This window comes from Lutjanus erythropterus, chromosome 21 (genome assembly GCF_056507025.1).
Source record: "Lutjanus erythropterus isolate fLutEry1 chromosome 21, fLutEry1.hap2, whole genome shotgun sequence".
Classification (NCBI taxonomy): domain Eukaryota; kingdom Metazoa; phylum Chordata; class Actinopteri; order Lutjaniformes; family Lutjanidae; genus Lutjanus; species Lutjanus erythropterus.
In genome coordinates this window covers 14500927-14522592 of record NC_139337.1, presented here as the reverse complement: position 1 = coordinate 14522592, position 21666 = coordinate 14500927, and the positions used below count along the sequence as shown (strand labels likewise).

Sequence of the window (21666 nt, the reverse complement as noted above, 5' to 3'; positions counted from 1 at the left end):
TTATATTGTGTTCTAGTTCTAATCTAATCTGGCCAGCAAGTTTTTCTCAAAGGAGCAGAAATTAGAGCTTCTCTGACAAATCATCATAAATAACCTAATAACAGAAGATTAAAAAAAAAAAAAAAGACAACAGCATAGTGAGGAAACAGTAAGAGGCTGTCTGGCACAGAGTGAAATTGACAGTTTAAAGTTTTGGTGCAACATACTTCAATTTAGCTAGAGTAAAAACTAAGCTGAGGTTTTAAGAGACGCTTATATTGAATATTTCAGCCTCGCTTAAAAGTTTGGTACAACACAATTTAAAGTTAAACCATGAATTAAGTGGGTTCAACAACTTATCCTTGTTGATGCAGCCCAGCCTTCAAGTAAATGTGCCATTCAGCGATGTAACATTATCATGTTAACATGAAACTCTATACACTGGAATCACAAGTGCACTGTCACAACATGTTTCTGTGATAAACAACTTTAATGCTTGTCCAACAGCATGAACAATTTATTTTGACAGTTTGTCAAGTGGCGCTTTTAACGTGATTAGACAAACAAGTTGAGTCACGACCTCATGCCAGAGACGGATTTAGATATGACCCCACATACTGGAGGGACAGCATGTGGTCACTTTCATAGATCTCGCTTCCTGCATTTTGCCATTCATCGTGTCGAGGTGAGTGGGCGGTCTGAGCATAGTTCCTGGAGCGTGGGTCCAGGAACAGCCGTGAACATTTCTACAGTCTACAAAAGTAATTTGTTTGAAAAGTATATAGTGAGTGGCTCCAGGAAATTGCCATTCCCCGCTCCCAGGGCAGATAGAGAGGAAAAAAAAACACACTGGGTGCATTTCCATCTGAATTTGCATAGCTGACTAGATCCAGCCCACCTTGGCAAGTCATGAGAGGGAAGGTTTGAGAGAGAGTGGAGAATGTGTTTTTTTTCAAGGTGACAGTTATGCAAATATTAAATTGCGTGTGTGGGCCCTGCATGGATAAAACAGGGGATCGGCATGAGAAAGGAACAAGGAAAAAAGATATGCAAAGAAATGAATCTTTATTCCTTGGTGACAGAGAGAGTTATGAAAGTGGACAGAGAGAATAGAGAAGACACAAAATTGCAGTAATGTGCAGCACTGATTGTTTCAGATACTGATTTTAAAGGACCAGTGTGGAGGATTTAGTGGCATCTACCAGTGAGCTTGCAGATTGCAAACATGGCACCTCATTCTCCCCTTCCAAGCACACAGGAGAACCTAGTCTGACTCACTGGATGTTGACTGTGGGTCCATCCAGCATATCTAAATGATCAAAGATCCCATTGCTGCAGGAAACAACATCAAAGTTTGTTAGTTAGCACCTGGTCACTAGAACAGTTATCTTTTCTTTTGAATGGATTTTGCTATTTTAATGCCAGGGTTTGCCTAACCACATGCAAATGTTCCACCAAAACAAGTCCACCATCCCAATGCTAATTTGCAGGCATGCCGTTGATGCATCCTGGGTTCAGCACCACCCAAAATGATTGTGATTGGTTTAAAGAAATACAAACGAGTGAGTGTTTTTTTTTTCCCCTGATAGGGGGGTAGCTGAGTGCTGTGGAGAGTGGTGTGAAACTCACGAAAGATGCAAAAGGCTGTATCTAGAGACAGTGTTGGAGATGTCTGTTCTGTCCTACTGCAGAAAAATGGCAGTACAACATGGTGGCCATGGAAGAGGACCAGCACCTTCTGTATATATGAAGAGCTCATTCAGTGGTAACGAAAAAAACACAAGACTTGGGTGATTATACTTCTGAAAAAAAAAATCTTATATTTTATAATCAATTTCTGCCATATTCTGTGAATAAACCCTAGAAAATCTTACGCACTAGACCTCTAAACATTTTTTTAAATGCAAACTATCCTGCATATCCATAAATTATGACTAAAAATCAACAGTGACTGATGTTCAAATGAGGTGTGTAGATAGATAGAGGAACTTTTTAACTCATAAGGTCTTTAGTGGGGGTAGAAAGAGGAAGTATAATGAGCCTTTTAAGCTGAGCCAGAGGAGGTAATGGGCTCTGTCCTCCCTCTCCCCCTTTTCCCGTAAAAACATGCTGAGAGAAGCTGTTTTGTGGTCGGGTCTCTGCAGCTTGCACAGTAGCAATTAAGAGCCAGATTGGACTCTTTTAGCAATCAAAAACCTCAGCTTGACTCTGAGCGCACCCCAAATATTCACACCGAGGTCAGCCCGTAACAACAAAACTGAACTGGAAACACAGAGAAGTCGCTGTTAGGCTCCACTTCAAACACAGAAGTTAACAATCTAGCATGTTTTGATGTATAAAAATGTAGATGCACTGCAGGCAGACACCATGCTGGTTTACAGGCGTCACACTTCAATTGACCTGGGTCAGAGCAGACTGTGTAGTTCTCTAAGTATGTGGTTTTTGTTGCTTAGCATCGCTTAAAACAAGTCAGAGTTCATGAAGCAGTCCAATTCCAGACAACTCATCTGCACAAAAATGCACACATCCACGCCATAAGCTGCTGAATGGTTTCCATTTGAAAGAAAGCAGCCACAGCCTGTTTTGGTGCTGTGATTTTGGAGGAATCTTCAAGGGTTTGGCCTTCAATGAATGCACCAAAAAGTACTGAAAAACATGCACATGGCAGTCACATATGCACAGAACAGAGCGGAATAACAACATTAAGGCTCAGCCACCATGTTCCGGTGGTTTTAGGGTTGGATCTGCATTGCTTCTGCTTGCTTTGGAAACAGATGTGATTGGTGAGTCACCAAAGTCACCAATGTGAGCTGGAGCTGCTTGCTGACGCCATTTCTACACAAACACAAATGCCAGAAAAAATTTCATGAAAACACACACACACACCAAAAATACAGGTTCCCATCCAGATGTGCGTGCAGGCACACATATTTGCATGGTGATACATAAAAAGTTGAAGAACAAACACTATTTATTATGAATGCAAATCAAATATCAAGAAACTGTCCGTGCACACATATCTACAGACACAGATAGATACACAGGCACACCCACACACACACAATTGTGCCATGGCCCCTAGTTCCACCTCTGTCTTGTACTCATTATTTGTCCACCTGGTGACTTATCAGAGACGAGGGTTAAATATTAGCCTGAATATGCAAATCAAGGGGTGTTCACTCATATAATGTTCAACCACTAAATGAGTGCAGCTCTACGGGCCAGACCCATTTGTACTGCCAACACAGATAAATGTATTGAATTACACCACAGGTCAATCAGAACGGTGCAAAACTTGTCTGTTAGTGGCAAGATTGAAATTGCAATCACCTTTTGTGCCACTTTTCTTGTCACTAGGATACAAACCCAGTTCTGCAAAAGTTGGGCTGTTGAGTAGAATGTAAATAAAAATGGAATGACATGATTTGCAAAAACTTTTTCATCTTTGTTCAGTTGAATACAGTACAAAGACAAGATATAATTAATGTTATTATTTTGTAAATATACACCAATTCTGAATTTGATGCCTGCAACATGTTCCAAAAATTCTGGGGCTGAAGCACATTTCATAATGTGCCACACATGGGAGACAAGTCTGAACTGCAGGCAGGCCAATCTAGTTACCTAACTGTTAATATACAATTATTCTGTCGTAACATGCAGAATGTTTCTTGGCTTTGTCTTGCGGAAATAAACAGGGACCATTCTGAAAAATGGTTGGCAGTATATGTTGCTCCAAATCCTGTACGTACCTTCAAATTTGTGACACAACCCCATGCCATTACATTAGATGCTGGCTTTTGCAGTTAGCGCTGGTAACAAGCTGGATGGTCCTTCTTCTCTTTAGCCTGGAGGTCACAACATCCATGATTTCTGAAAGCAATCTGAAAGGTGAAGTTGTCAGTCCACAGCACACTTTTCCGCTTTATGTCAGTCCATCACAGATGAACTCAGGCCTCAGAGAAGAACGCATGTGTTGTTTGCATGGTAGTCTTACCTTGCATTTGTGGATGCAGCGACAAACTGTGTTCACCGATTGTTTCCCTAAGTGTTTCTGTGCCCATGTTGTATCCTTTGAACAATTATGTGTGGTTTTAATGCAGTTTTTAATTGGGTACTGCCTCTTGTTGCCTGTCCTAACTTTTTTGAAGTGTGCTGCAGACATAAACTTCAGAATGAGTGTATATTTACAAAAACAATCAAGTTTATCAGTTTGAACATTAGTTATCTTGAAACTCGAAAAGCATTTTCAAATCATTGCATTCTCTTTTCATTTATGTTTTAAACAACAACCCAACTTGCTGAGAATTGGGGTTGTAATGTTGGGTTTCAAATTGGGTTTGTGTTGTAATTGCCCTGCCAAATTCTTGACCTGTTAAAGGAAAGATAGCACGGAATGAGAGACAGCGTAATCTTGACGGCAGATCTGAGCTTTTACTTTACTGTATGTATTTATTTGGGGGTAAGCTGTTAGGAATGCCCCTTAAGATGGACTTTGGTTTGCTGTACTAGTAGGCAGCCAACAGACGACATCAAAGGATTGGATGCAAGGGGGCAGGGACGGCGGCAGCGTGTATTTGTCTGTGAAATTACTTTGTTTTACAGCCTTCAACACCTGTCGACACTTTGAGCCAAGAGCTGTAATCTTTCCCTTCATCACAGACACGAAAAAGAAGGCTACGAGCAAGGAGACATTCAACAAAGGCCTCCAGAAGTACATTTAAGTACACAACTGATCTCCATCTTTTATTATTACACCATGACACCAATTTCAAATATACATAATGAGTACCATCCTCTTCGGTTCAGTGTATGATACAGTTATTTACTGTTTTCTCTTCGAGCATATTGAAAAAGAACAACAAAAATAGAACCAAATACCCACTTTAGAAAAAAAAAGTACAATTATCAGACACTGCAACACAGAGACAAGATGCAACGGACAGAGAGGCAATAATTATGACCAGTGTTCTCTTCAACTACAAATTGCAAAAACGGATAAACAAAAAAGTAATCCATTAACAGTAGTGATAATGTTCATTATGTATAAGACTCTGAATTAAAACAAATATATATATATATATATATAATAAAGAACAAAATAATAAAGTGAAGTGCAAATTTCTTTGGAAGTCGGAATAAGGTGTTTTTTTTCTTCATTAAGACATAAATAAGTTATAAAATAGAAGCTATCAAAACAAAAACCAGAGAAAGACTTTGACGAAATAAAGGCAAGACAATTCTTTTTCATAGCTTCAAGTAGGCGATAACATCTGGGCCGTACAGATACACTGTACAAGGCATTCTTAACAGACTCAGAGCCATTTTGCTTGTCTTTCAGGACAATAATTCACGAACAAATGCAAGTTAACGCATCTGTCAGTCGCACAACTCTTTCCTCCAAAATGGCGCTTAAAATTCGAAATAAAATCCAGCAGACCGTGCTCAGAGTTTTGTTTCCTAGAGACATGTGAAACTCTTCTGATACAACAAGTACTGCACTGAAATGAAATCAAATTCTGTGATACTCTCGAGTCCAGAAACATCCAAGAAACAAGTCCCTCGAAAATCACTTTGGGTGAATCTCAATACTGTTCAGTTTCTTCTTCCTCTTTCTGAAATGAGAATGTTAACAACACTGATTCATAAAAGCAAATCCCTAGTTGTTGTTGATAGCGCTTTTCGTCATGATTAAGGAGAAGAAAAACGAGCAGAGGGGGAAAACCTCAGCTTTCACTGCAAAAAAAACATTGCCATTCACCTTTAAAGTGCATGGAGTCCTGCTGCACTGGAGATTTGAAACCCAACTTTCAGCAAACCTTCATTTCTCGACATTATCAACATTACACTTGGTTTTCTTCTACTTTAAGCGGAACCAATGCTGTTTCCAGTAAAATTAAATGCTCCCAAAGATAGCAAGGGGACCCGTCAGTTAGTTGCAGTGGTTGATAAGTCAGCGTTGCGATCACTTCTTTCTCTGGAAGACGTTGGCCAGCATGGCGCCAGAGGTGGTTAGCTGACCCATCTTGCTCAGGAACTTGGTCTTGGCATCCTCACCCACCAAGCTGGAGGCAATGGACATGGAGCTACAGGAAAAAAAAAACAGGGAATAAAGGTTGGATTTGATCACGATGAAGCAACAAGATTTAGCTCTGATTTATTAACATATTTTTTCTGCAAGACAGGCACAAATAAAAGCACAATAGTATAGAAAGACCCTCCACAATCCTCCACTATCTGTTGTCACCCTTTCCTAGAGAGGAAATGCTGTTTGCCAATATAGCCTCTCCTGACTTTTACAGTCTAACGGATTCATGAGTTCCTCTTTTGAGTTAGCTTGGATTCAGAAAGAGACTGTGGTAGTAATTGCAAAACTCTGCCAAGCCGCTGCATTGCTCAACAGGACAAACATCATATCTCAACACCGACATCAAACTCCAGTCAGCGGATATCAGGGAGCTCAGACTGACTGTTGACTGATGCCTCATATCTTGTGCCATAAAGGCATCAACTTTCCTGCAAGCTGCTTCAGTTCACAATTCTATCTGTCACTTTACTTTTAGTACATACATGTATGGAAAATCTGTGGAAGCCCATTTCTGACAATGTGATAAAAAAAAAATCCTGTAATTCATTATAATGAGAAATTTAATTAGAAATAGTAATTTAAATAATTATTTAATTATTATTATTACTTTATTATTTAAATAAAGTTTAAAAAATAATTAAGTAATAATTCTGAGATAATTTTGAGATACTCATTATTTTGATATGCTAAATTATTTTGCAAAAGTTTCTCCTTATTTTGAGATACTAAGTCATTATTAGGCCATCTCTGCCTGGAGGGGATCATGCGGTCACTTGCATGTGTCCATGTGTGCATAACCAAACAGAGCTTGTCCGCAACTAATCTCGTATACTAGTGGAGCCATCAACCTACAATTTGTTGTGCACATTCATGAATGTACGCTGAAGGATGTCTGTGATTCATAATGATTCATAAACACTGAAGAACCTTCTTTTATGCCTCCATGCCAGTGACAGCCATGGCCATAGGCAGTAGGTTTTTGGGTCATCCCAGTCTTGTGAGTGCGAAACCACAAGAACACTTTAAGGGACTTTCTTCAAACTTTTACTCAAGGATGGACTGATCAAATGTCACTGTGAACTCTCTTTAAGTACTCTCTTTGAGAGTAACTAGTTACATGTAGCTAAATTACAAATAAATGGAACTGTAATAATCAAAATGTTGGTGATACAATGGGGTTACATCCAAATATTCTTTTCAAGTTGCCTGGTGGAGACCTGCACTCTAGTGAGTGACCTCATTATTGTGAGATACTAAGTCATTATTCTAAGAACATTTCTCATTATTTTGAGATAGTAAATCATTATTTTGATTAAAAAATTCTCATTATGTTAAAGATACTAAGTCATTTTTAAGAGAGCTTCTAAATTTGAGATAATATTTCATTATTTTGAGATACTAACTCAAAGTTTTTAATTATATTGACTTGTAGGATCTTTTTTCTTTTTTCATCATATTGGCAGGAATGGGCTTCCACAGAAATACCAGTTTGGCAGGAAACCAAATCATTTTGTTTACATTTCTGAAGAAACAGACATAAGCATAAGCGAAATGTAGTACACTGGAGTATGGAAACTTTAACATCAGACTCAGTGATGCATAGCTACATATAATTATACCGATGTTATGTGATGCCACTTCAAAATGTCGCTCTGACAGACTCCTCACTGAGCTGTGACAGCCACAGAAGATCAGGGTTTCCAGATTATTTCATACCACCAGGAAGTAAATAATGAATCAAACGGGGGCAAAAAAGAAAGCCTACATTCTACAAGGTCAAAACTATTTAAAAGATACATGCTGTGAAAATAAAGCTCCAAGTGATCAATTACAGTGAAAGAATTCGAAGAAGGACTCGACAGACCTAAATGAGAGAGGGATAAAAATCTCTCGGCACAAACACAGAGAATTTAACCTCAGAGTTTAACTGAGGGTTTTGGGGGGAACACACCCAGAACTGCGCATATGTGTACAGAGAAAAGGAGACATATACACACTTCTTACATCCATATAAACACACTTCTCTTTTTAATGAGCCCCAAACACATGTTAACAAGATGGGAGAAACATTTTTTAAAAGACACCCACAACATGGCTGCTGTACCAGCTCTCTGAGCTTCACGAAAAACAACTCCTCTCATTTTTCTGCTCTCTTTCTCTCTGTGAAGATACCCACATAATGAGTGTGGTTCCAACACTCTTACATGGTCTCTCTACCCACGGGGAAAAAAAAAAACCACAACATGGGCTCAGGCTCAACACAGTTAAGTGACCCCTCTCCTCGCAGTAGGACTTCTACTTCTCCCTCGAAATTCTTCTTAACTACCACTTAGAAGTCATCGCTTGTTGCTGTCACAGCTTCTCATGCAACAAAAACCAATATTTCGTAAGTCATTTCAGAAGAAGTGATGTGTGATTGGGACTGCTTGTTTGTTCTCACCCTTGTGCATCTGCCATCCCTCTGTTTTCCACCTTGATTTCACACTCCTTGATCATAGAACTCAGAATAACCTGAGGAGAATATGAAGAAGACGGATTACACTGAAATGTTGCCTTTACAAGAAGGTACTGAATGTCATTATTTACTAAACTACTGATTCGATACTTGTACACAGCATACTTTTAGCTACAAAACAGGAGGTGTGGGTCTAATTCTCTTCCAGCATGACAAAATAAAGACCATATTTGAATGGTATTTGTTTCTTTTAATGCATGAAAGTTCCAGTTTGGAAAATAAATCTTGTCTTCTGATATCTAGGCTTTTCAGATAGAGGAAAAGAGTCAGCTGACAGTTAGTCACCTAGGGAAAATGCTCACATGAAATAAATCCCGTGAGATTCTGAGACGCAAATAAATATGGTAGAGGTGTGTGCATGAGTGTGTCTGAGAAAGAGGTGAAGAGTCAGACTGTCTATCTTTACTGATACTGCGCGACCGACATCCCCTGGAGTGAGAGAAGAGGGAGACAGTCTGACCCATCAGTGCATGAGTATGCAGACAAGATGTTATACGCATGCATGTGTTAGAGTCAGTGTCTGAATACATGAATTAAATCTCCCTCCTCCTCTCTCTCCTTCCTGCGTGCAGCAGTGTGAATGCATGTCTGTGTCTTCTGACCTCGTGCTCAGGGGAGAGTTGCTCCATGTCAGCACGGAGACACCTGAGGCCCGGCAGGAAGTGGTTGACCATCACCTCCTCAGAAATGACTGCACAGGAAGTTAAGGACTGCATTGAAAATCTTAAAATACCAGTATCGAAGAGTCATCATGAATGAGTACAATAGTATTCATTAAGTTGGAATCACAACGTCAGCTTTGCAGCACCTGAGCTCCAGTGCAGTTTTGGAAAAGCCAAATGCAGATATTCACAATAATCTGGGAAGAGAAGACAGCAAAAGCAATCTGTTTTTAAATGAACATAGCTGGACATAGCTTAACAAACTGCTGATGGCCACTCTTTTAAAAATGGTATTTTAAAGTAAAAACACGACAAATCCTATTTTGTACATTGTATCACCTTCTCATATATTAATAAGTACTAACCAATAACACACTTTAATTTAAAATTGCTATACATCGATTGTAAGATAGCACAAATAGTCTTAGTAGTTTATGATAAATCACCAACCAGTCTACCAATGCAATATTATTCAAATATGTGGTGTGGGAATGTCCATCATCACTCAGAGGTCAGCAATAGAAGATGAAGCAGTGGTGGTTAGGGAGGGTAGTGTAGCACAGAAATGTGCAATAGAAACCTGGACCCAGAAATAATTTGTATGCACAAAAACAATATGCGTTTCCTCCCACATAAACTGATATTTTACAGTATTTCAGTCAAACTTGCATTTCCCAGTTAGATAGGTAGTTTAACATCCAGACATAGAGGGACCTTTGTCTGTTATTAAGCAGCAGTCAGTCAGTGAGTGTGCAAAAAGATTCCATAAATGAACTACACAAAATCCCACTATGCACCTCTGCAACGATTATGATCATTGATCAATACCTAGGAAAACAGTATCTAAGGCCTGTGCCACCAGTGGTGGAAAGAGTACTGAAAATCTGTACCCAAGTACAAGTACTGGTATATTACTGAAGTATCACTCAATTACAAGTAAAAGTACTAGTGCTAAAGAAAATTAGAAGTTAAAAGTATAAAGTATTATTCTCAGAGTATTAGTTACTTTTTAACTGTTGATGTTTAATCTATAGTAGCATTCAATAAAAAGTGGTTTCTGTTTCTCCAAATCTTTAGCCTAAATTACTCCAAATGCCTGCACTGTTCTGGTTTTTGGTCACAGCCACATCTCCAAACCTGTGCCTGCCTGTGTCTGTATGTCATGGTTGCAGATGAAACATGTGGATATTAATTCAAACTGTACACAGTACTCAATCATGATTTTAAGATTAACTAAGTAGATTACTTAGTGTTATGCATACTTAAGGTACAAGTAAAATTACAGACCAGAAAGAAATACTTCAGTACCCTTAAAAATGACTCAATTCAAGTAATTTGAGTAGCTGTAATTAGTGACTTCCACCCCTGATTGTTTTTTCATTGGTTTTAATACTTTTTAAGACCCTGCATGCACCCTGATGTAACGCCTTGTCTTTCCAGACTGTCTTGTTTCTCACTACATGTACAGACATAGAAACTAAAAAGGTGGTGTTTTCGAGGACAAGCAGTTACAAATACCATTTGGATAGTGCTTCCAGGCATTACCAGATGGGTGAAGTTTACTTCAGGATTATGCAAAATGTTAAAAAAAATCTGTCAGTGACTAAAAACATTGCTTTTTAAATATTTTCCTTTCATTGTACAAACGCTCTTTAAATAACTGTGTTGCTATGTGCAGCAGAGTAGGGTGACACAAACTCACATTTCCATCCCAACAAATACTTTAATCAGTCCTGCATGTGTTCTGCCACCTGTCACAGCCAGTGAAGCAATGTGGGACACAGTGAACGAATCTATATTTTTGGAGATGGGGAGTGTACAATTTCAGAACTTGTCACACTGATTACAAGAGAAAGAAGTGCAGTGGGAGGTAAAGCCTCTGAGGTTAGGGCTATACCTCCTGGACACTACTGCACTGTGAAATCACAGCCTGACAAAGATCCACAGGAATGAACCTCAGACCAGCTATCCCAGATGTGTGTGTGTGTGTGTGTGTGTGTGTGTGTGTTGGACCTGGGTGGGGTGGGGTTGGCAGAGGAAAGCCAGAGTAGAGAGAAGAGCAAAAAACAACGTGAGAAAGACGAAACAGTACGAAGCCAAAGATTCACAGAAGAGAAGGACGACAGAGACGCAGAGGTAATGTAAACGTGAGCTCTATCCTGGGAACTGTTACTGAGGATTGAAGCTGATGTTCAGCCTGTTCCTTCTCTCACGCTCCTTCTCCTTCTCTCATCCTTTCCTTTGCTTAACCAACCCTGTAATTACCTCTAGCCCCAAAATGGAGGCAGCTTATTTTCCCTTTCTCCTCCTGCCAAATGACAGGCGAACTCTGCCAACACACACACTGAACCACACACTCAGGCACTGGGGCCACGCTGATACGTACCACACAGTCATATAGGCACATTCAGGAGCAGATCTAACCAGCGCAGCTCGCATTTGACCGGTTATTCAAACGGCCTTCCCTGTGACTCACTGTGATGACAGCCAACTTTGAACACGAGCCAATCTTGACACAGATTTCTAGTAAATCCTGTGGAAATACATACAGCACAGTAGTTAAAAAAGTATGAGTGTGCTGACATCTCGGAAAACGTTGGCACATTTCCATTTAGTTTTGCAAGGTTATCTAACTGGAACACTTATAAGAAAATAATAAAACTCCTCCTGAATATGCTAAATCCAGACTGATATGTATATGGCCCTGCTTACACTAATCATAAACCATGACATATAGAAGGATACAGCAGCAGGAGAGGGCACTGTAGGCCTCAAACAGCTGAGTGGCGATGTCAATCCTCTTGCTCTCCACCGCCTGGCTGTTGTTACCCAGTGCCAGCTTGTGAAGGTGAGGCAGCACAACTAGATGAATTAAAAAAACAAAACGAAAATACACACAAAAAGTTAGAGCCCACAAGAAGCAGATCAAAAGTAAAGGGAAATATTTAGGCAAATAAATGTTTTTTGTATGTTTTTGTGTATTCTGTATTTGCATCCTTTACATACACTCATCTCTGAAGCGTGGCTCTGCATTGGGTCCGACTCTCCCAAACGTCCTGATGATCTCCATGTGCAAAGAGTGCTGATCTTGGTACTGAGGGTCTTCCAGGAAGGATGCCAGCTGCATTTTTACACGCTCCAGCAGCTACACATATACACATAAAGTATTTATACATCATTCGTGATGATTTGTAAAGTGATTTATTTAATTTAATTTAATGTCTGCATATTAAGCGTGATATGCACTCTTTAGTCTCCTACCTCTTTTTGTGTCACAGTCTCCATGATGGTGCCAAAGGCAGGGATAGTGGATATCCTCACTGAGCTAAAAGCAGCAGGAGAGCAAGACAATGGTTTTACCATCCATATTCACCGTGTCACTCTTTTATGTGCTATCCAATATCTCTATTAGTGTCTCCAAGAAAGAATCAGAAAGAGTCAAATATTATTTGCAAATAATTATCAGATTTTTTTTGAAAATGTTTGAATCACCAGATTGTTGGGTTTCAATCTCATTACCCATGGCCTCAGGTTATGTCATTAGAAAGGAGGCACACATCAGGTTTCCTGGGGCAGTTTTCAGATTTTTCAAACAATGCTGCTAACTTTTTTTTTTTTTTTTTTTTAACACTGAATGAATTATGGATTTGAGCAATTTATTACAATAGCACATCTAATGCCAAGTAATCTCTCATACTAAACCCACAAACACAATGAACTACTTGAGTTAACACATGCTCTAGGTTTTATCCAAACAAAATAATTACATTGTAATGACATGCTACTAACCACAGTGATGACTGAGGCGGTTGCTCATATGTAGTGGACTGCCAGTTTAAGCTGCATTCTGCCTAAATCATTACATGACCGGAGGCTGTGAATTTGAAACAAAATGACGATGCCAAGTGCACGGCATGTCATCTACTGACCGCTGCAAATTGGGCTTCATGTTAAATACCATATGTCTAACTGCTCTGCTGTTCTATCAAGTTTACATCTGACGGGACAGTTGCAACAATGGCCATCTGATTACCCATGGTGTGTTTAGATTTCTTTAAATCTGAAAAATTAACAGAGTTTTACAAGTTTATAGTATCAAATCCCACTGTAACATTAAACAAGCCAAATTTTGCAAGTAACATTTGACACAGATGTGTATTGGACCTGTTAGATCTAAAATATAACTAATAATGACTTTCTAACTCAATATACTCACCATATAATTCTTGAGCTAAAATGTTACCTAACTAAAAGCTAATAATCCCAACAATAAGGGGTCACTGCTAGTTTTAAGGGATCATCTGATTCCCAAATGTGTCTGCAAAATACAAAAAACATTACAATGCATACTAAAAATATTTGACAATAATGATTATAATGAATTGAAACAAGGAAGATTACTGGGGTGCTGTTAGGGTGATGTTAGATAATCATTCCACTGTCAGTAGGAGCAGGAAAGACAAAAAGATACACTTAGGCCATCTTGGAATTGGTTAAAACCAGCTTCTCTCAATTATTACTTTGGTATTAAATTATTACTCTATAGTCTTCTGATTGTGGACACAGCAAGATATGTGAAAGATATCTATTTATTTGACAAAAAAAATTATGAACATATGTCAAATCTATAAGTTGAGGACAAGTGCACACCCATTAGGACGGCATTTCAATACAGACAGTGATGAAATGAAAAGGGCTGCATTCCAACAGTGTTGCCACTAATTTCACATGATCTTGTCCAATCAGAAACATGAAGGCTGGGTGTACTCAGGCAGCCCAAAAAATGTTTATTTTACTTCTGGGAGTTCACATCTTCAAATAATTGTCAGAGCATGGCTCAGAGGACTGTTGTATGGCAATGGAAAGTACAAATGTGTGCCACAAGATTGATCAAGGGGTTGATGAGGGAAGACATATTTTTCCAAATCACTGTGGCTCCAGATCAGTGGACAGTCTTTTTTCTAGCACCAATTCAAGCTCAGAAGCCACTGCTTTACACTGTCAGGATGCAGCCCACAAAATGACAATGTTTACAGAGAGGTTTTCTTGTGTCGATTGACTCACAATTCAGGCCCACTGCACAGAGTTATAAGGGCCGGAGCCGCCCGGCGATCTACTAATGCTTCACTCATGCCTCGGAGAACCAACTGCAAACCCACCACACAGCGGGATGAGAGAGAGGGAGAGGCAGGGTGGGAGGATACAGAGACGGGAGGAGGGAGGGATGGGAGGAGAGAGGTGAAAGAAAAGAGGCAAAGATAGAAGATAGAGGGATGATATGGAAGAGAGAGTAAGAGAGAAAAATAGAGTGACAGGGTAAAACTGAGAAAGACGGGGTGAAGACAACCAACCACTAGTTGGACGGGTCGGTCAGGAGGAGGGGCCCTGCTTAAACTGAGTGGGGTGGGGAGGAAGAGGAGGAGGGGAAGGGTTACAGATGGGCATGCAGGGCAATGAGCACGCACAAATCTGGACTGTTAGTGTTGCAGACTGTTGAGGTGACGAACGCTGGCGTGGGTTAGTGTTGCATATTGATGGCGTGGACATGCAGAGTGTTAGTGTTAACAGTGGTTATACTGATGAACTACCCCATGGCCCAGTCAACACCTAAACAGGAGGAACTCCAGACAACCACTGAAAACTATGCCAAGAGAACACAAAGAATCAACAATTGCGAAATTACAACCACAGTTCTAAAAAAGTTGGGAAATGTAATGACATGTAAATAAAAACAGAATGCAATGATTTGAAAATACTTTTTGACTTGTATTCAATTGAATACAGTACAAAGACAAGCTATTAAATGTTCAAACTGATTAACTTTTTGCAAATATGCACTCATTCTGAATCTGATGCCAGCAACATGTTTCAAAAAAGTTGGGACGGGGGCAACAAAAGGCTGGGAAAGTTATGGAATGCTCAGAAAACACATGTCTGGAAAATCCACATTTCATACTGTTTGTGGAAATCATGGACATGGTGACCTCTGGGCTAAAGAGCAGATGGACCATCCAGACGATTACCAGTCTGCCCAATTTGCCCTCAGTTCCGAAACACTTACTGATTGTTGTTAAAAGAAAAGGTGATGTACCTATCCCAACTTTTTTGGAATGTGTTGTAGGCATCAAAATCAGAATGAGTTTATATTTATAGAAAAAAATAATAGTTAATCAGTTTGAACATTAAATGAATGAATCCAGGTCTTAACATTTTTGCAAATCATTGCATTCTGTTTTTATTTATGTTTTAAGCAGTGTCCCATCTTTTTTGGAATTGGAGTTGTAAAATGATATTGGATAAAATAAACTACTTATAAATGAGGATGTAATCTTGAGAAAATGTTTTGTGCTGGATTTGCTCCTGACAGGTGCAGACTTGTTTCAGAATGATAGTTCTCAGGCGGCAGAGAGAAGGGGGGAGAGAGACGCGGCGCGGTTTATTGTTGTTGTTGTTGTTGTTGTTCCACTTACATTTCAGGGTCGGAGGACAGTGTGATGAGAGCCGGCACCACTCTCTGAGCTACCAGCGTCTCATTCACCCCCTTCACCAGCAGCTGATCGGATTGGACAGAGCCAGCCGTGATGTCACAGAGGTGGGCGGGGCATTGGGACAAGAGCGAGCAACACCGCCAATAGATAGAGAGAAAAGAATAAAAAAGAAGCAAAACAGAAAAGGGGAGGGAAAAAAAAAAAACACAAAAAAGATAGGAAGAAAGTGATATACAATGACAAGAACCATAGCTGCAAGGCACGGAACGGCACTGCATGTGTATCGAGCATGTGTACACGCACACAATCACACACACACACACACATGCACACACAGGTATGCAGAAGAAATGGCAAAGCCAACATAGCTAAACTGCACAAATACTTTTACAGTATGGTGAGCATAAAGCTGTGGGCTCTTTCCACAAACTCCAGGTCAGATTATCATCTCATTCTTTTAAAATAGTTGACAGTAAATTGATCTAATCTGGACTTTGTGGGAGAGGACCACATTTCAACCCACAGTTTTCACAATGGTGGACAGCTAATCACTATGGAATGGTGACAGTGGGGTGTGTTGGGAAAGGGCAAGTACTCCACAAAACAGGAGGGGGACATGAATAGCGCCTACCACTCCTCCTCCCCCAAGTTTAGATCAACATAGGCCCAGTTTTACTGATATACCTACAATAGATCCTCCCAACATTTGACCTTTAAGTGTGCACAGATCTCAATTAACAGGGACATGTGATTCATCATGGTTGTTGGCTTAAGACAGGATTTTTTGCTTTGGGAACCTGGCATAAAAATGAATACAATCAGTGCAATAAAACTGCAAGGAAGGAAAACGGGAAACAGTCATCCCCTTTTAAAAACAACAGTAGTATTATATTTCCACAAGATGTGAAACAGCGAAAAAGTAAAAAAAAGAAAACATTTCTGATTAAATTTTCTTTCCAACAACACTGAAGAGCTACAGGCCTTAGTCTCTTTTTACTTTACTTTCAGGCTGCTGACTTTGGCCTTTCTGACATGCAGCAGATATTTATGTAGTCGTGTCTGAGACCAGTGCACAGTGAAAGGTCTGATGTTAACTCTGGGAGGGTCTCACCACAGTTGTAACCAGGGCGCTACAGCAGTCTTTACTCACACTCATAAGACAGAGTAGCTAAATATAAAATGCATGTTAAACAGCAGCAATAGCAAGCAGAGCTAGCACATATACAACAAATAAGTAAACATTTAAATATTATATATAAGGACTGCACAATTGTGTATAACTGCACAAGATAATAAACAATAATGCAGTAAGCATAGTACTTTCTATTATAAAATGAAGATATTTTAACAGGATAATTACAGAATAACAAATAATTACAATTGAATCTGGATAATGATTTTGTTCATAATTGTGCAGCCATGTTATAATCTACTACTATACACTTTGTGGTGGAGTAAAAGTCAGTTATTCTTAGGCCAAAAAAAAAAAAAAAAAATAGAAAAAGGAAAAACTGTATCAATAATAAAACGTTTTTAGGTGGTTTATGTAAAATATTTCTGATCAAACCTCCAAACGGTCTGTGATTAGTTCAATACACTTATCTGCATGTGTGTGTGTGTGTGTGTATGTTTTGTACCTCAAACATCCGTGCTGCAGTACATCGGACCAGTGCAGAGGTATGGACTACCCCATACCACAGAACAGTCAGCAATAGTTCATGATACACTGGGTTGGCGCTGAAAAGAAAGCGGAACATAAATATTGGGCAATATTCTGGCAACTGGCAACCAACAACTGACGTTCAAACCATGACACATGTAACGGCACGGCAAATCAACTGGACTATACAGAAGAAAGTGTGTGTCAGTGCAAGTAATACTTTTAAAAGCGGAGGTAATATGCCTTTCTACCTTTTGTTAGATAATGACAGAAATCACCTCATAGGCCATATTCAGACAGAATCAGGCACTGGTTAAGCTGCAGGGTTGAGCGGTGGTGTGCTCTCTCTCTTTATTCAGTAGCACGTTTACACAACCACATCACCTTTATGAAGAGGGGTATGCTCAAATACTTCAACAATTTGGTGAAGCAGTTCAATTTGGAGGTACCTCTAATTAAGACATCTCTTCATCAGTACTTCCAGCTCTACACACACTCCTCCCCAAGGTCTGGACCTCATTTAAGAGATTTTGTGTATTTCAGAGACAGGACACGGGGCTTTCCACTATTATTCAATGCTGATTAACAAATCTGGTTGTAAGAACATCACAGTTATGAAAATTATGTGGGAAGAGGACCTGGGCACCACTTTTGAAGAGGGTGAATGGGGTATAATTATTGGCATTACCAACAGGTTTCTAGAGACATCAGATTAAGGTTAATACAATTCAAAATCTTCCATCGATTTTACTGGTACCTTATAGGTTATTTAGACCTGGTTTAAAAGAAACACCAGACTGTCTGAGATGTAACTGCGAGATAGGCGATCTAGTCTATGCATTATGGTCAAGCTCAAAGGTACAGACCTTCAGGACTAGAATCCAAAAGTACATCACAGAGAATGCAGCTCATGAGATTTACCACTGGGTATATACACATGGAAACCCTCAACCTATTGAAAACACTGTAAAAGCCGTAGGACATTTGAGTCAAACAAGTATTATGATTGGTAAACAGATAACAATGAGAAAGTGGAAAGCTGTAGAAGGCCTGTTATTTCAGGAATGGATCTCAGAGCTGGGTAAGGTGGCAGCTTTTGAGAGAATATCTTACAGCCTAAAAAAAATCAGGTAGAAAAATACAATGATAAGTAGGGACTGTTTCTGCGGTTTCACTCATTGCGAGGGAACCAGCAAACACACCTTTCTGTTGAGTGATTTCATTGAGTGCAAGGCTAAAATACACAGGATAGGCTTAAGTTTATCTCTGTGTTACCACATTGTGTGTATTTTTTTTTAAATATACAGAGACTCGGTAGTGTATCTCGTTGAGACTGTTATGAATGCAAGAGGTTGGATGTAGCAATGGCACAGCACAAAGAAGCAGATGGCCAGTATTAATTGGTCATCGTTTTAACACTTAACCTCACACTTAAGGAATATGAACAGTCATTACAGTGACATGGTGGGTTAAAAAAATATTTATTTTCCAAATTTCATGTGAATGCTGTTATGTTTGTTTACAGCAGTTTGTCCATTTTGTTAATATCTTGTTCCTTTTTCATTTTTTTTCTATTTTAGTATCAGTCAATTTTACCTATTATTTTTCCTGTACTTTTTTGTTCTGTCTGGTGCCATTTGGGAACTGTTTTGTGGGTTTTGATCTGTTCCAGTTTTGTTTTGTTAAAATGTGAAAATCACTACACTTTAAGTCATGAAAAACTTTGTACAACCACAGCTTTGCACTCTTTCTCCACTTCTCTCTCAAATACATGGATACAAGCCAAAGGAAGTGTCTTGATATTGCTATTTTGCAGCATAAACTGCAAGTCAGACCCCGACGCTGAAGCTGAGTACATGAAATAAACCAGGCGAGGACACAACTAGGAGACTATCATCAGTTGGTCCATGAACTCTGCCTGAATAGCGCCTAGTTTTACTGATATTTCAAACTGATCGCTGGCTCTTTTTAGCCACTGCGCCATGACACCAGGTTGCATTTCTCTGCTTCAGCTTCAGCTTTTTTTGGCATCCCTAGTGGCCCCCACTGCTGCAGTCTATGCATGCTACCCCTATTCAAAATGAATGGAATGATTGAATGAGGCCTTAGATGGTATGGTGTGACATTCGATTTCCAACACAAAGACACAAGCTGATGAATGATTCCACTGAGACTTGTAACATCACCATTATGTTAATTAAGATTTTCAGAGCAGTTACTCAAGTCTGTTAGAACTCACCTGCAATAGTTTTCTCTAAAAAAATGTTATTTTTCATACGGTTTTTAATAGCCTAGTTGACATATGTTTGAAATGAGGGCATTAACTTTTTAGAAGAAATATAAATCATGTTTACACTTTTGTAAATGATGAAAAAAAGACACTAAATAAACAAAAATCTATTTCACAATCACATTTTGTTTGTGACTAGAACAGTGGTCCACACTTGGTTGGTATAGACTATAGCCCACTGTTGATAAAAAAGAAATATAACATTTGTGTGAGTATGTGTCTGTGAATGTCTCACCCCAGCTCTACGAAAGAGGCTTTCAGGCTGTCGAGAGGTGCGTGGGACAAAGACAGGGTTGTCATAACATCCTCCAGGAAACCCACCAACAACTTGCGATCCTCCTCCTGTACAGAAATCATAAACTGTTTATGTTAGTTACATCATGTACTAGTAGAAATACATTAAAATAAAGCTTGTTCAAGTGTGGGCAAAATTCTACAGATCAGTTAGCGTATTCTGGGACATCAGGCATCTTTTGTCACTTTGAACATGGGCTGCTCTGAACATGTTTTATTGACATGTTTTGCTGAAAGGTAAATCAAAATACAGCCTGTGCAGTCCTGTGCTTTGCAAGTGCTGCATCACTTTGTGACGCTAGAATCAAAACAAAAACAAGTGAGAGCTTGATGTGTTCTGGAGTGGATTTTCCCTCATGACTAGCAGTAAGAACCCAAAGAGAAATGTGGTTCACGCTCTACGTAATGTAACATAGATGAGAGAACAGGGGCCAAAAATAAACAAAACATAACTAAACATATCAACTAACTCTAAAGACAAAATTATTGACTTAATGAAAGACTGTGGATTTATCATGCACAACACTAAAATGCACCAAAAGGAATGAATCTTATGATTAAGCTACTACTAGGCTGTGATTCATTTACCTGGTTATAACATGTCAGCACTCCGGTGGCATAGATGGGGACTGTGGCTTTGGTGAGAATATCGTTCCCTGCTGAAGCATCTGACAGAGGAATAAAACAAAAGCAAAATAGGTAAAATAAGAATAAAGACCAAAAATCCAAATGCAGTTATTAAAATTTGAAAAAAATGTTTTTGTATTTTTTACATCAAGCAATTCTTTTCTTTTTTCGTGGCTTCATTGCATTATAGTTTATATATCTCTGCCTTCTATTTTTCTTTTATTAAACACTATTACAGCTGTTCTGGACATATCATGTGAATTACTCATCTGTTTCTGCCCAAGTAATCAGGGAAAAACACCAGTGTACAATAAGATCATGATGATGTGAGGCAAAATCTATATTGCTGTGGCATTTGACGTCTGTCACACTGTGTTTACAGCGCACATTATAACATTGTGGTTTTACAAAAATCTAGTGAAAAGGCCAACTGCAACATGAGGTCACAAAGACCTAAACACATACTTGGTCTCAATACAAAACACATTTCATAAATGGCCACAATACCAAAGCTAAATCACTTGGCAGCCAAGTGAGACCAAGCACCTCTTATAACTACAGAAACATGTCCGGAATTAAAAAAAAAAAAAAAGAATAGAAAGGAGGGGAACACCCATCACTGACTCCAAATAACTTGTTTACATCAACAGTGTCTGCATCTGAACTCCACCTACCACCACTCTCCTGAGACAGCTGAGAACGCCTTACAACAAATGCACATCTGTGTGTTTGTGTAGATTTAACATGCACTCACCAACATTCTCCTCAGACAGTCGGAGGATCTCTTGGAACTGTGGTTTAACCTGAAAAAGTCATGAGGATGACCAAAATGTCAGCACTACGTTTACAAAAATCATTGACATTTACTGTAAAGTGCTATTTTAAGTACAATACTTCAAATGGCTTTTTGATGAATATCTTTACAAGGTCAGAGAAAAGGCACAGTGGTTACAACCGACACTCTTGGACTTAGAGTGAACTCCTGATAAATACACACTCCACTTTCCGCTCTTGAAAGCTACTGTTAAGAATAAAGTCACTGCAGCTGTGTTTGAAATCACAC

The 21666-nt window shown here is 39.2% G+C and overlaps 1 protein-coding gene across 7 annotated transcripts in view; it reads right to left on the bottom strand.

Annotated features, from left to right (window-relative positions):
* Positions 1–4694: 4694 nt before the first annotated feature.
* relch (RAB11 binding and LisH domain, coiled-coil and HEAT repeat containing) overlaps positions 4695–21666 on the bottom strand; it is a 45871-nt gene continuing 28899 nt past the window's right edge. For 4 of the 7 annotated variants that reach the window (XM_084710359.1, XM_084710362.1, XM_084710364.1 and 1 more), the window contains 11 exons: positions 21358–21406; positions 20565–20644; positions 19918–20024; positions 17370–17469; positions 15715–15797; positions 12506–12569; positions 12251–12389; positions 11990–12106; positions 9185–9273; positions 8508–8578; positions 4695–6065 (listed from right to left, as the gene is read on the bottom strand). In XM_084710359.1, coding sequence (XP_084566485.1) covers positions 5945–6065; positions 8508–8578; positions 9185–9273; positions 11990–12106; positions 12251–12389; positions 12506–12569; positions 15715–15797; positions 17370–17469; positions 19918–20024; positions 20565–20644; positions 21358–21406 — 1020 coding nt within the window. In that variant the 3' untranslated portion in view covers positions 4695–5944. Of the gene's footprint in view, positions 6066–8507; positions 8579–9184; positions 9274–11989; positions 12107–12250; positions 12390–12505; positions 12570–14308; positions 14392–15714; positions 15798–17369; positions 17470–19917; positions 20025–20564; positions 20645–21357; positions 21407–21666 lie in introns of those variants that run through there. The other 3 variants (XM_084710360.1, XM_084710363.1, XR_014768933.1) reach the window with 2 other exon arrangements.